The sequence below is a fragment of the Glandiceps talaboti genome, chromosome 5 (genome assembly GCF_964340395.1).
Source record: "Glandiceps talaboti chromosome 5, keGlaTala1.1, whole genome shotgun sequence".
In the NCBI taxonomy this organism is placed as follows: Eukaryota; Metazoa; Hemichordata; class Enteropneusta; family Spengelidae; genus Glandiceps; species Glandiceps talaboti.
Genome location: NC_135553.1, coordinates 4,277,697 through 4,291,437, shown reverse-complemented (window position 1 = coordinate 4,291,437; position 13,741 = coordinate 4,277,697). Strand labels below are relative to the sequence as shown.

The window sequence follows — 13,741 nt, the reverse complement described above, 5'->3', positions numbered from 1 at the left end:
AAATTCCAAGAGGACTTAATCAATTTAACACAGTGGTCTTCAGATTGGCAAATGCCATTCAATGCGAACAAGTGCAAGGTAATGCACATTGGGTGTGACAAACCATAGACCCTCCAGAGGGTCTATGGACAAACCCAGCACATAATTATACTATGAATGACAATCAGTTGAATGTTGTGTCAGAAGAAAAGGACGTGGATGTATTAATCCAAAATTCACTAAAGCCCAAAAATCAGTCTGCATCAGCAGCAAAGAAAGCAAACAGAACACTTGGACTCATAACATGTAAGATAACATAATAACCAAAAATCAAAATAAATCATCATGAAATTATACAAGTCGTTAGTAAGACCACATTTGGAGTATGCAGTTCAGTGCTGGAACCCATATTACAGGAAAAACATCGATCTACTGGAGAAGGTTCAAAGAAGAGCTACTAAGATAATACCAGAACTACAGGAATTGTGTTATGAAGACAGGCTGAAGGCACTTAGTTAAATTAACTACACTGGGTGAAAGAAGACTTCAAGGCAACCTAATTCGAGTCTTTCGGATTATGAAATGATTTGATAAAGTTCCTGTAGATAAACTGTTCACTCGTTGTCAGTCAAGCAGAACCAGGGGACAGACATTCAAACTTGCCAAATCCACGGTCAGATTAGACATCAGAAGGTATTTCTTCACTCAGCAGACTGCATCTCATTGGAATGACTTACCGAAATATGTTATTCAAGCCGACTGAAAATTAGAAAATTATAGTTGATCAGCATAAGAACAAAAAGAGGGATTATCTAAGCCTTTGAGGCTTCCTTCCCTGTCTTGCCATGGAATCTTCCATGGCGATCATTGTAAATCATAGTAAATCATAGTAACCAAACATGTGGTGGTCTGAGCTCAAACAAATTATGTTTTAATTCGTCGCCAGCCCTACATATACGTAACCCCAGACCAACAAACATCTGAGACGTAACTGACAATAGTATTATGTATTCATGATATTATTAGTAACGATGAATGAATGAATGAATGAATGAATGAATGAATGAATGAATGAATGAATGAATGAATGAATGAATGAATGAATGAATGAATGGATGGATGGATGAATGAATGAATGAATGAATGATGGTTGGTTGGTTGGTTGGTTGGTTGGGCTGGTGGATAGATGGATGGGTTGGTGGATGGATGGATGGATGGATGGATGGATGGCTGGGTTGGTGGATGGATAGATGGGTGGACGGATGGATGGGCGAACAAGTGGATGGATGGATTGATGAACGAACGAACGAACGAACGAACGAATAAATGAATGATACATGTCTTGACCATGGTCCTCACAAAACAATAGGAATGGTACGTTTGACAGTATTGGGAGGGAAAGTGGTCAGTGTTATTATTAAAGCATCAGGAATGGGGAGGGAGCTTGGTTATCTAGGTAAAAGAAGTCGAAACTCTAAAGTCGAAGTAGAGATTCAGATGGTCAGCTCGAAAAAACAAACAAACAAACAAACAAACAAACAAACAAACAAACCAAATCATTGATTGCAATCAGGAAAGTATTACTCCAGAGAGAGAAAAACATAAGGAAATCTTATTTCTCTAGTTGTAGCATTACTGAACTTATTCTCAGTACCACTCAACTCTGCTAAATTTAGTTTAAATATTGATCGATCTAATTTATCACTAAACAGTAAATTTTAATAGTATATGGTACCATGTCTTTTTACCTAAACAAACATCAAGAGTATTTATATTTACCGTCTCTATTGACCAACATTAATAATATTAGTATTTTCTACACTGTTCGTTTACTTATTGTCTCAGGCATACTGTATAGTCTATAACATTCCGTTGGCAACGATATGTAAATAACGAGCTGATAGCTTTGTCTACCTCATAATATAGACAATAAAGGGAGACTTTCAATTGTCAGTTTACACGCAGACAATTCTTGGTTGTGGTTTACAAAACGAGGTACATAACATACAAACTATTATTAACATAAATTATCATTACAAAAGAGTCGTGTACTTGAAAGCCTAAATACCAAAATAAAGTTTATTAGCGAGAACTCAGACAGTAAAGCTGTGCTAATATAACTGAACTCCATTTAGTAGGGAAGTATTGTCTGGTACAGAGTTGGTATGTTGTCGAAACAGTGTCACCTCCATCATGCCATTCATGGTTACACCACAGACAAGCTAAGAATCAAGACTGTCTTCTTACTTGTCTGTGGTTACACCAAGGAGGACAGTGATTAGATCAACTTATGGTTATATCATGGAAGTATCGACGGTGATACCACTTTCATACTTGTCGGTGGTGATACTTAATTCCATGTTTTTAGCTTGCACTTGTTTGTTGCCAAGGCAACGAATCGTGACTTGACATGTTTTGTAATATTTCTCTCAAAGAATGTTGTGATACATTAACATAGCATTACATTGGTTGTCCCATAGAAGTATCACAGGTGATGCTTCCATGGTTGTCCATACTTCTTCCATGGTTGTCCCGAATACCGGTGCAAGGCAGCGGTTGTTTTGGAAAGAGATAATCATGGCAAACCAGGCCTGAGTTCAAATTTAAGGTCAGGCTATTTCCAGACTGGTCGGGATCAAGTTAAGATCAATTAAATTTGGGAAATGCGTGTTGTTGTTTTTTACTTGACATTGCCCAATGTGCATCACAACGAGGACTCACACATGGATCGGTCAGTTCATGGATGTACCTGACAAATACATCCCGTGGTTAGTTACAGATGTACTTATTTTGTTGACGTAGTTTAGAGTTTCTATTCTGCATGTGTTTACTGGGAGTACAAAATACGTATTGATTATATATTTCCATTTCAATGAAGGTATTGTGAGGTATTACGTGCCTTTGAGTCGTCATCGTTTGACGATGTACGTTGTTTGCACTTTCTCGCGTAAAGCATTACGTAACATCAGGCAGATACCGCATAACCATTACTAGTAAACATGACACACGTTTGGTACGTACCTAAAGGAAAACGGTTAAAAATTGGGATAGTTTTATCTGTCCTAATCGTTTTCCTTACATTTATGGTGTGGCGAGAGAGGCTGATGAAAACGTCGTTGGAGTTGAAAAGAGCACATGTGCTCCCTAAGAAGATCTCCACCCACTCGTCGTTACAACAGTTACAAGTCGGCGATAAGCCAGCATCGAGTAATATCTACATTCCACGAGAGTTTGACTTAGATAGAGTGGCGACCGGACAGAACCTTGATCAAAAACACACGATATCACCAAATATGGCAAAATTAACAACTGTCCATATGAATGACCCTAGCGGCTCGAGGGAGAGTGAATATCCTGATGACGTCACAATAATGGAAGGAGACTTCTCCTCAGATTCAGACTCGGACTCAGACGTAATTGAGGCGATGATTGACGATATCGACGAAGAATATTTACATAAACTCTTTCAGAAGATCGAAGGCGAAGGTGCTGATGTGGATAACTTTGACGTGGAGTTTGAACCTGCAGAATTGGAAGAAAAGGTGAAGAATAACGTTACAAGAAAAGATAGAATTAGAGAAATGTTCAGAACTGCCATGAATCAGATCAACGGCTTGAATATACAGCAAATAAGGTCTTTAATTGATAATACAACAACCACTAATGTTCTCAACTCATGCTCTTTGAGGAACATTCGCAAAATTAAACAACAGGGATGTGCCAAACGTCTTCCACAGGTGATTGGTATAGGAGTCAAGAAATGCGGCACAGGGGCGTTCAATTTTTTCTTAAAACAGCATCCCTCCATATCTTCACGTGGCTCAGAAGTTCATTATTTCGACAGGGACGACCGATATAACAATGGGCTCGACTGGTATCAAAACAAGATGCCCTTTTCGTCAAAGGATCAACTTACAATGGAGAAATCGCCGAAATATTTTGTTAGACCATACGTTCCGAAAAGAATCCATGATGATTTATCACCGAATACCAAATTAGTTCTGGTGACATGCAACCCGGTAAAGCGCGCCATCTCTGACTTTGTGCACGAATCTTTAATAAGACGTAAACGGCGAAGGAAGCATATAGTCGTGGTCAACAACAGGACGACAGACTATATTATACGTGATACATTTGAAGAAAGCGTTATCAAAGATGACGGTACTGTTTACGAAGAAAACCACCTGATTAACGTCGGAATTTATGTGAAACATTTGCAAAATTGGTTGAAATATTTTCCTTTGGAACAAATTCATGTAGTCGATGCAGAAATCATGAAAACAGATCCATATCAAGTAATGAGAGAAATAGAAACGTTTCTATCTATACCCCAATACTTTACTAGAGACCATTTTTATTACGATGAGCAAACAGGATATTATTGTGCAGCACTTCCAAAGAAAAGGTGTCTGCCGAAGTCTAAAAGGCGCCATCATCCGCAGGTCAGAGAAGAAGTAGTTCAGAAATTGAAAGAGTTTTATTCGCCCTACAACAATGAAATGACGAAATTATTCAAACGACGTTTTCTATGGATGGACAGATAAGTGAAACGTGACTGCGCCCTCATTTACAAACTTATACGGAACTGAACTAATCATTGTTATATTATAATATGTTATTCGTAAACAAAAACACATCTTGAATAATCATGGCATTCGGATCATAACATTTCTAATTTGAATTACTAATATGTATGTATGCATGTATGCATGCATGCATGCATGCATGCATGTATGCATGCATGCATGTATGCATGTATGTATGTATGTATGTATGTATGTATGTATGTATGTATGTATGTATGTATGTATGCATGCATGCATGCATGCATGCATTGATGGATGGATGGATGTGTATGTGTTCATGCATGATGCATGCATGCATGCACGCACGTGTGTGTGTGTGTGCGCGCGCGCGCTCGCGCGTGCCCGTTTGTGTAATAAATGTACATTTCCATGAATGTTCTTATTTTGTAAAATAAGTCGGTTTGAGATAGTTAAACACAACGTTTTAGTACAAACATGTGTAGTCTAGTTCCTGGACGGTATCGTTACGATTTACGACTTCATTCATAGAGACCATGTTGGTATCCAGACTCAAACATGTGCAATTGTATGAATATATTACAAATAAATTATAAAATGCTGTAATATGAGTTATGATCTCTTGTTCGTGTGCTTTCTCTCAGCCCTATTCCTGGATTCAAATTGCAGATAAAATCAAATAGAAAATATTAAGAGAAAATTGTAGTATAACATACAGTTCAGTGTAACTGCAGCTGCTTTCTTATTCCTAAATAAGGAATCGAGAATACGGTCTGAAGTCAAATACACAACACACCAGCTACGCGTCGATGAACTGATGGGCGCTCATTAAGCCAGTTATACTTAGGTCTATAAAAAATTGTTTGGTTCCGGTTACCCGGCCGACCCCCATCTAGTTTTTCACAACCGACCCTAAACATTTTTTACGTATTCGAGAAAAAAAAAATCGCAAAAATTGAGAAGTCTGACGAGAAATAGTGGATGCGGAAACTGACATCAACTTAAAAGACAATATAAAACTATTCTTCCAATCTGTAATGGCTGTACATCTGATAGGAAGAAATAAACAACACAGAGACCATATGGAAAACAATGGAAAACCTGAACTAGACACTCACACATGAAAAAAAATATATAATAAAATAAAATAAAAAATCCACCCACCCCACCTATTCTGAAATTGAGCGTAATCAGAACCACATAATTTTTTTAATAAACCACCCCGGGGATGGTATTCTGCAAGTTTTTCACTAGGTGACGACATAACGCACCACCAGGGAACGCATCGGCAAGCGTCACTCTCAGTATTACTATTAGCGAGGAAATTCAGAGGAAATTACTGTATACAAAACCAGAAGAAGGGCGCCCTCAAGGGCCGGAACTCGAATGAGGGTACTGGTATAGTAGTATAATCTCGCTAAAATCTCATAACTTCGTCCTTATCTGAGATTGATAGACATTCTTTCCAAACAATTATCTATAAATCCTTATTTTCCCTGATATCCTCTACTAGTAAACAAATTATAGCTGTATAAACTAAGACAGACGTTGAAACGGGTGAAATAACTTTGGGCAAACAAAACTGTCTGGTTTTTGATCATTCTCACTGATCTGACTGGTTCTTGACCTACGTTCTGGATCTGGTTCCAGGTATTGAAGTTGCAGTGTTGCTAGTCTTTATATCGTTATAAAGTGACCAGTCTGTGGTAGAAGTCACTCAATTCTCCATATCAAACCATGTACTGCAATGAAAACCATTTCCCCTGAAACAGAGCGTCGCATCGTCTAGGTCGACGATCGAAAATACGGATAGTACGGTTCAAAGTGTAATTTTCCACTAAAAAAGCTAGCCGTGAAAAGTAAAACATGTACACAATTTTATGGAGTGCTTCTAATTAATCATTTAAAGGATTATTTCTATTAATAACTCAATGGCCATATTGCCACTCATACACTGTTCACAATTTGGGATTTTAAAATTTATTGGTTCGTCTGTATCATCTAACCGATCATGACGTGATTTTAACACGATATTACGAGACACGCGCGGGCACAAACAAAATTGGCAGGTTGAAAATTGCCGAGTGTATATCAAATATTTCTTTCTGAAAACTGTGAGAAATGGTTTCACTTGAAAACGGTGGCATCATATTATCCATAGATTTGCTTCTATCATACTTAGCTGTAGTCGTGACTTCGATGCCATCAATTTAATACGTAAATATATTCCATAGTTCAGTCTTTATATACATGTAACTATCCTAAACTTGTTTATGGCAATGACCATTGTAAGTGACAGCTAAGTGAAGTACATGCATCAGAGAGCACGACCGTAAGACCGCTTTCTAGACGTGAAATCAATCTAAGAGGGTTAACTTGATAAAAAGGAATAAACCTGACAAACTATAATATCTATCTCATAAATTATTGAGATAATCTAACAAAAGAATTTTATGAGTTGTTTAAAGTTTTAAATCGCACACTATGTTATATTTCTTGTTTCCGTTGATTCATTTCATATACGCTATCAGAATTCTTATACTAGTAGTTCATATTGAAGCACTACTAGTAGCTATAAATCTGTGTCGACAAAAAATAGTAACACTGAGTCGGCGTTGATTTCCCATCGAATCAATTATACTTTTAAAAGCATGACAGTTGGACGCTAAGCCTTGGCCTTTTCTTACAAGTACAATACTTTGCCCAGCATACTAATGGTTAATTAACATTGACCATTTATTGTTAATTTTACATGTTAATTTCATATATTGTTAATTGTACACGTTAATTTCCCAATCTTAATTTCCCAATGTTGTACATTGTCAGCAGGAGCTAAATCGATACCATTAATGAATGACTACAAATATTATCAATATGATAAAGTAAGTCATTATTGTACATTAGACTGCCCAGTCTGTTATTTTTTTTATCCAAGTATATATCTGCTTTCCTTCACATGGTAGACATTTTGATAGTACAACCTACCCTCATAAAAACAAAAAAGAAACACTACGTTATGCTTCCAAAATATTAATGGATAGCACGTATACGTCCACTTAGTATGCATCTTTGTGCATAATTACTATGTCAAATCTCTCAAGAACAACTTTCTTTAAAAAACAAGTAATTGTATACAATTGAATTATTAAAAATGTTAGATGGTTACTACCAGAAAAAGGTTTTGTTTCTCGTCCTGAGGAAATGCTTAACTAGTGAGGCCGTGACATCGTATTCTTGTGTGTGTGTGTGTGTGTGTGTGTGTGTGTGTGTGTGTGTGTGTGTGAGAGAGAGAGAGAAAGAGAGAGAGTGAGAGAGAGTGTGTGAGAGAGAGAGAGAGAGAGAGAGAGAGAGAGAGAGAGAGAGAGAGAGAGAGAGAGAGAGAGAGAGAGAGAGAGAGAGAGAGAGAGAGAGAGAGAGAGAGAGAGAGAGAGAGAGAGAGAGAGAGAGAGAGAGAGAGAGAGAGATCACGGGTTTGTGAAATGGCGCCCTCTATAGTGATATATGATTTGTATTTATAAGTATAACTTCATTGTTTTGCAGTCAGACCCTCCGTCAGCCAGACAGTAGTATACACAACAATGCAAATATAGTCTATATCAACAAACAGTGTTACATTCTTTCAAGGAAATTCTTTTTTTGTTTTTTTGTTTTTGTTTCTTATTTGTATTGAAAGCCAATTTTCCTGCGATCGCTGTATTAAATGACACAAACATACTGCAAATTATATCCGTGCGTAAATATACAAAACTGTTTCATGCACAGTAACTGTTGTACAGTTTTTGGAGCTGAGTCCTCACTACTAGAGTATTGTCAAATGTAATAAATTTTACTTCAATTGCTGTCATTCACACTATAAATTTGACATGAAAATCAATACTTCGCCTACCGCCATTTCTGTTGTAATTACATACATTGTTTTATTTTCATCAGGAATGGGGTGACATATGTTCTTTACTCTTCGAGTCAATATTTTTTATTAATATTTGATGAGTCCTAGACGCGGGAACAGTTAGTTAAAACTGATGCAAGTAAAATCGATGACGTACGCAATCTGCGATCCATAAAGTTGACTCTTTATTTACCAAAATGCGTGTTTATATCTGGAATTCCGATAGGCATTTCATTGAGTGAAGTGATACGAAATATACAAACAGAGAAAATAAGTGATTACATGATTACTGACATTTGTGGATGTAGCTGCTCGTTGACGGATTAGGATCGAATGACATCATCACGAAATGCAGCGACAACATTATGCAAATTGATGCGTGCGCACAACTGTCCCCAAACTTGAAAGTCTTACCAGAAGGAAGTTTTGTACCGTGAACATTCCGATGCTGTCTGTTGGTGTTTCCCCGTGAGGAGCATCGGCACGATGCGTCTACGAGCCAAACGAACCTTACAGGGCCTAGTCCTCACAGCATTTATATGTTTGATCGCGATTAATTGGATTTTACCGAATGGACATTCAAAAATCAGTGCGGAAGTACAGACTCTTCAAGAACATCAACCATTGAATAACAGAGTGGGAGGCATTCGACCGAGACGTATTTTCCACGATGGAAGACACATACAGGGTCTTCCAGACGGCCAACTCGATTCATTAGCGAAGAATTTAGACTTTAAGACACAAGATGTGAACAGTAATGATACACAAGGACCCGATCATGAAGGGTTGGAACATGGACATGCCGTTGTTGACAAACATGGCCATCTACTTCCTGAGCTGACAGAACAGAAAAGCATCATACCAAATGACAGCGTTGCTCACAGCGCTGAAGACAGTCTCCTTGTTGAACCGAAACAAGATGAGATAAAATTTCAACGCCCGATAATGGCAACCCCTGTAAATAATTTACGAAAGACAAGACTTTCTGATGTCTTCATCGGCGTCAAAACAACGAAGAGGTACCACCGTGATCGGTTGGACTTGGCTATCGACACATGGGTATCAATGGCTCTAGACCAGGTAACTGAATTGTATTACTATCCGTTTTATGAATGCATTTATTTGTATACTCCTACAGTACCACGTGCCTGGCCATTTTAAAATCGAGACACGTTCCCCACCTTTAAATTATCTTGCCGTTGCTTGTTCGCAATATTCCACAGCTTGGCAACACGATCTCGCTAAAACCCCTTGCCTCAGACCTAAATATAGATTCGTTCCCTGCTGCCTTGCTCATAGCTCACCGATCACCTTACATAAGTGGTATGGAGCTTGGAAATTGCCGGAATTCTGCTCAGTGGGTTGTTTCCTATTGAGTTATTGCTTGCTATCCTCCGTGAAATTTAGTAATTACCCGAACGGTTTTCCCTAAACACGTCACTTACGGAATGTATGAAGTCGTACTCGCAGGAGTTTTGAAGTGGCTCTGCATTTTTTCCGCATAGCTAGTTGATCATCAAATGTTGTAATATCTTAGAGTTGGTGGTACTGGTAGCAGTCGAGTCTTTTACTCCCGGGTTTTACTAAAGTTAAAGGACATTCGTTGGTGTCTTCACCAACCCAATCAAACGTTTCGTGTTTAATGTTTTCTTTTGATTGTAAATTTACAGAGAAAGAATAAACACCCTTTAAGACTATTAAACGTGTAATTCCAATAATAGAAAAATAGCAGGGTTGCTGGTAATATTTAATAGCTGCTCATTGACTGTAATGAGTGCCATCGACTTGTTGCAAATAGTGCTGGTTTCAAAAGATTTTGTGTTTAAAGAGTCTCACTAACGCTGGTAATTAGAATAGTGTACACATTACATTAGAAGTACTGGCACTAATAGCAGTTTGTACAGTGCAATGTTATTTGTGTGATTGATGGCATGTCTAATGTTTAGTAAGATGTTACCTATATTAGCACTGGAAAAGAGTATTTGGAATTTAGTTTCCATTTGTCAAGGGTTCATTTATGTGTTTAACCAGCAAATGAGTGATTATTCCACTTGTCAACACTTTCATTGTGTGCCAATTTATCAATTTCTGTGTGCTATCATGTATTAGGTTTGTCTGTTTATCAACAATGTAGGTACCAAGTACTTCAAGTTACCCATACATTTTACTTGGACATTACATTTTGTAAATGTTAACCCTTCAAAGTACACCACAAAAAATTAAAAAAATTGTGGTGTCACTTACATGATACATAATGACTAATACTAACTTGTGTTTGTGTCTATTCATTAAAAACACTTGACTTATGGTGCCAGGCACATTCATGTACTGGTCTGTATGCGATGAACTGCCTGACAAGACTAGTTAAATAGGTTTGAACCATACAACATACTGTTAATACTCATACAATTTACAAATTTCTGTCTATGATATTGTGATCTTAGAGATAAAATTCGTGGATCATCACAAGAAGAACACTAAATGTTTGTCACCACACAGAAATTGGGAAAACCATACAATTGATGAATTTGCATATCATATTTGGTATCTTGTACACTTTTGATAACTTTCTGTGTATTTTAATATTAAAGTATGATTTCAAACAAGTACTATGTTGTATCATTCTGTTCATAATGTATAAGTTTCATACTTCAATCAAATAATTTGTGAAAAAAAATGATGTATAGTTTTAAAAAGTTTAAAAAAAAATAAAGTTGCTGGAATATAGTATGGTGGTGGAAATCGTGTAATGTCCTTATTAATTGTTATCAGTAGAGTTAATACTGATTTCACAAATCTCTAATGATATTAAGGAAAGCAAAGATATATAAATGCATGTATCAAAAACTAACAGATAGTGTGTTGTAATCTACTATGATAATTTCTGACATTGTAATGTTATATTTGCTGTCATTCATTGGTGTTATTGATTTAGTTCCTGCTGATACTTACAGAAATTAACATGTGACATGAACATGATTAATACTGAAAATGTACCAGCTATGAAATTAACATGCGAAATTGACAGTTAGGATCAATGTTAATTGTAAATTATGTAAATGTATTCGTTCATTACTAAGCAAGTACTAGTATTGTACATGTACATGTATATGTTCATGCAAGTACATGTATTGATAACAATCCCCCTTTATTATCCATGGTGCAAGTTACATTTTGTAGTTTTGAGTGATGTGAGAATACTGTGATAAAGGCAGTAGTCTATCCTACTCTATGAATTACTGGTAAAATTAACTGGAAAGGGAAATTAAATACTTGAAATGAAAATAGATTCATGTTTAGTACTATCTGAATTTTGATAGTGTGTTATCTGAAAGGTATAATCATGTGTCTTTTATGAGATTCCAAAAAAGAGAAATATAGTGTAATTTCAAAATATCAGTAACACATTCAAAAGTAATGGTGTGTTTTTTTGTCAAGGAAAGTTAGATTATTTCATGAATTTATGAGCTAGATATTATTACATTTTTATCAGGTTAAACTCTTTGATTGATTTTACGTCTAGAAAACTTTTCCTGTTGTACCATTCACTATTACAAGCTGTAAAGCTGTCACTGAGAATGATCATCAGTATCGTTAAAAGGTGTGAAAAGAATTCTATGAAATACCTTTTAACAGTAAATTAGAATGGCATTGTGAACGTTTTCACTTTAATGCAATTACTGTACAATGTACATGTATGAATAAATACCAATTCAAGATCCGATATTGTCAGAGGAATATGTTATTTTCAAGGGAGGTAAAATTTCATATTGCCTACAATTTGATTTAAAAGTAACTTTTTTACTGGGGACTTTGTGAATGCAACTGTAATTAGAAATACCAGATGGTCAGTTTGCAAAATAGTTTTTGCTTTCACTGGTGTTGTAATTTGATGGAAAGTGTAACAAACGTTGCTTGGATATGAAGGGAATGGAATTTGTTTTCTAAGAATTATCTAATTTAACCGTGTTGGTATAATGTACCTTAGAGAGTACTGCTATTAAAATTAGAAAAAAAATTCATCAGAATTCGTAATGGGAAATTAATTTGAAATGCTACTAGGGAATTACTAAGGGAACATTAGTTTGATTAATTTTGTAATTAGACGAGTGCTTAACCAGTTAGTGTACATGTAAGGAATGACTCACTTTTCTCTTAAATGTATATAGCTAGGTGTACCTTAACCTCTCGCCTAGTTCGTTGGAGGAAGATTCCCCCTGGGACAGTTTTTGTATACATTTTTATATCAAACAAGTGATGCTTGCATTCATCACTTCAACAAATGATACACACGAATAATGACCTTCCCTATATGTATTCTACATACATGTATGTTGTTGAAATTATAGTACCCAGGGAATACTAACCATTAGAAGGAATGGACAATTAATGTATGAGCCACTAATTTGATATGTTATAAACACATACATGTACACATGTATATGTACAAATATTGGTATTTAGATATCTGATATGATATTCAGTACAAAAATTTTTCTTTCCATGTTTATTCATAATCATATTTCTAAAAAGAATGGAAGGAGTAATTTATTAGATCGTAAGTATGTTTTCTTGTGCTCTTCAGACATGGTGGTTTACTGTTATAATAATATTTCAAATTTTTGAATTTTTTAGTGTGTGACCTACTTAACAACTGCAGTGAAATTAATAATAATAATGACAAACTTGGTTTCTTTGACTTAAAAATCGATGAATTTAGGTCAAATTGTGTCAGTAACAGTTTCTGTAATCTTGTAATATTAAGGCATGAAACCAGGTGTAATGCAATAAATATGTAAATATGAATTTATAATTTACAGATCATTTTAGAATTTATAAATTAAAAAAGGTTAAAAGTCAATAAAGACAAACAAATATATGGAAAGAAAACCAATTTTAAGATACATTGTTGATATGGACCAATCTGAATCTAAACAGTTGGAATATTTTCCTTTCACATAAAACATTGTTCTGTGAAATTTACGAACTTTAAGTTAATGTACCAAAGTATATGATGGATCGATCAATTGATGAATCAATGAATCAGTCAGTTAATCAATCAGTCAATCTGTTAATCAGTCAATCAATCAATCAATCAATCAATCAATCAATCAATCAATCAATCAACATCTGAAGAGCCGAAATTTTCCTTTCACATTGTTCTGCAAAATTTTCTAAATTTGAATTAATACATCAAAGTATATGATCAATCAATCAACCAATAACTCAATCAATCAATCAATCAATCAATCAATCAATCAATCCCTCAACCAACCAACCAACCAACCGATTGATCAATCAATCAATCAATCAATCAATCAATCATTGA

At 35.7% G+C, this 13,741-nt stretch overlaps 2 protein-coding genes across 2 annotated transcripts in view; both read left to right on the top strand.

Moving 5' to 3' along the window:
- The first annotated feature begins 2,978 nt into the window (after window positions 1-2,978).
- On the top strand, window positions 2,979-4,523 carry LOC144434881 (heparan sulfate glucosamine 3-O-sulfotransferase 1-like). Its single transcript, XM_078123396.1, has one exon. It carries the CDS (start codon window positions 2,979-2,981, stop codon window positions 4,521-4,523), a length of 1,545 nt encoding a protein of 514 aa, XP_077979522.1.
- A 4,303-nt stretch (window positions 4,524-8,826) lies between these two features.
- Window positions 8,827-13,741, top strand: part of LOC144435662 (beta-1,3-N-acetylglucosaminyltransferase lunatic fringe-like) — a 43,914-nt gene continuing 38,999 nt past the window's right edge. The window contains exon 1 of the mRNA XM_078124262.1: window positions 8,827-9,492. Coding sequence (XP_077980388.1) covers window positions 8,899-9,492 — 594 coding nt within the window. The 5' untranslated portion in view covers window positions 8,827-8,898. The remainder of the gene's footprint in view (window positions 9,493-13,741) is intronic.

Bases quoted from the DNA above. Each gene is read 5' to 3' on its own strand.
- LOC144434881 (XM_078123396.1), top strand. From the start codon at position 2,979: ATGACACACGTTTGGTACGTACCTAAAGGAAAACGGTTAAAAATTGGG.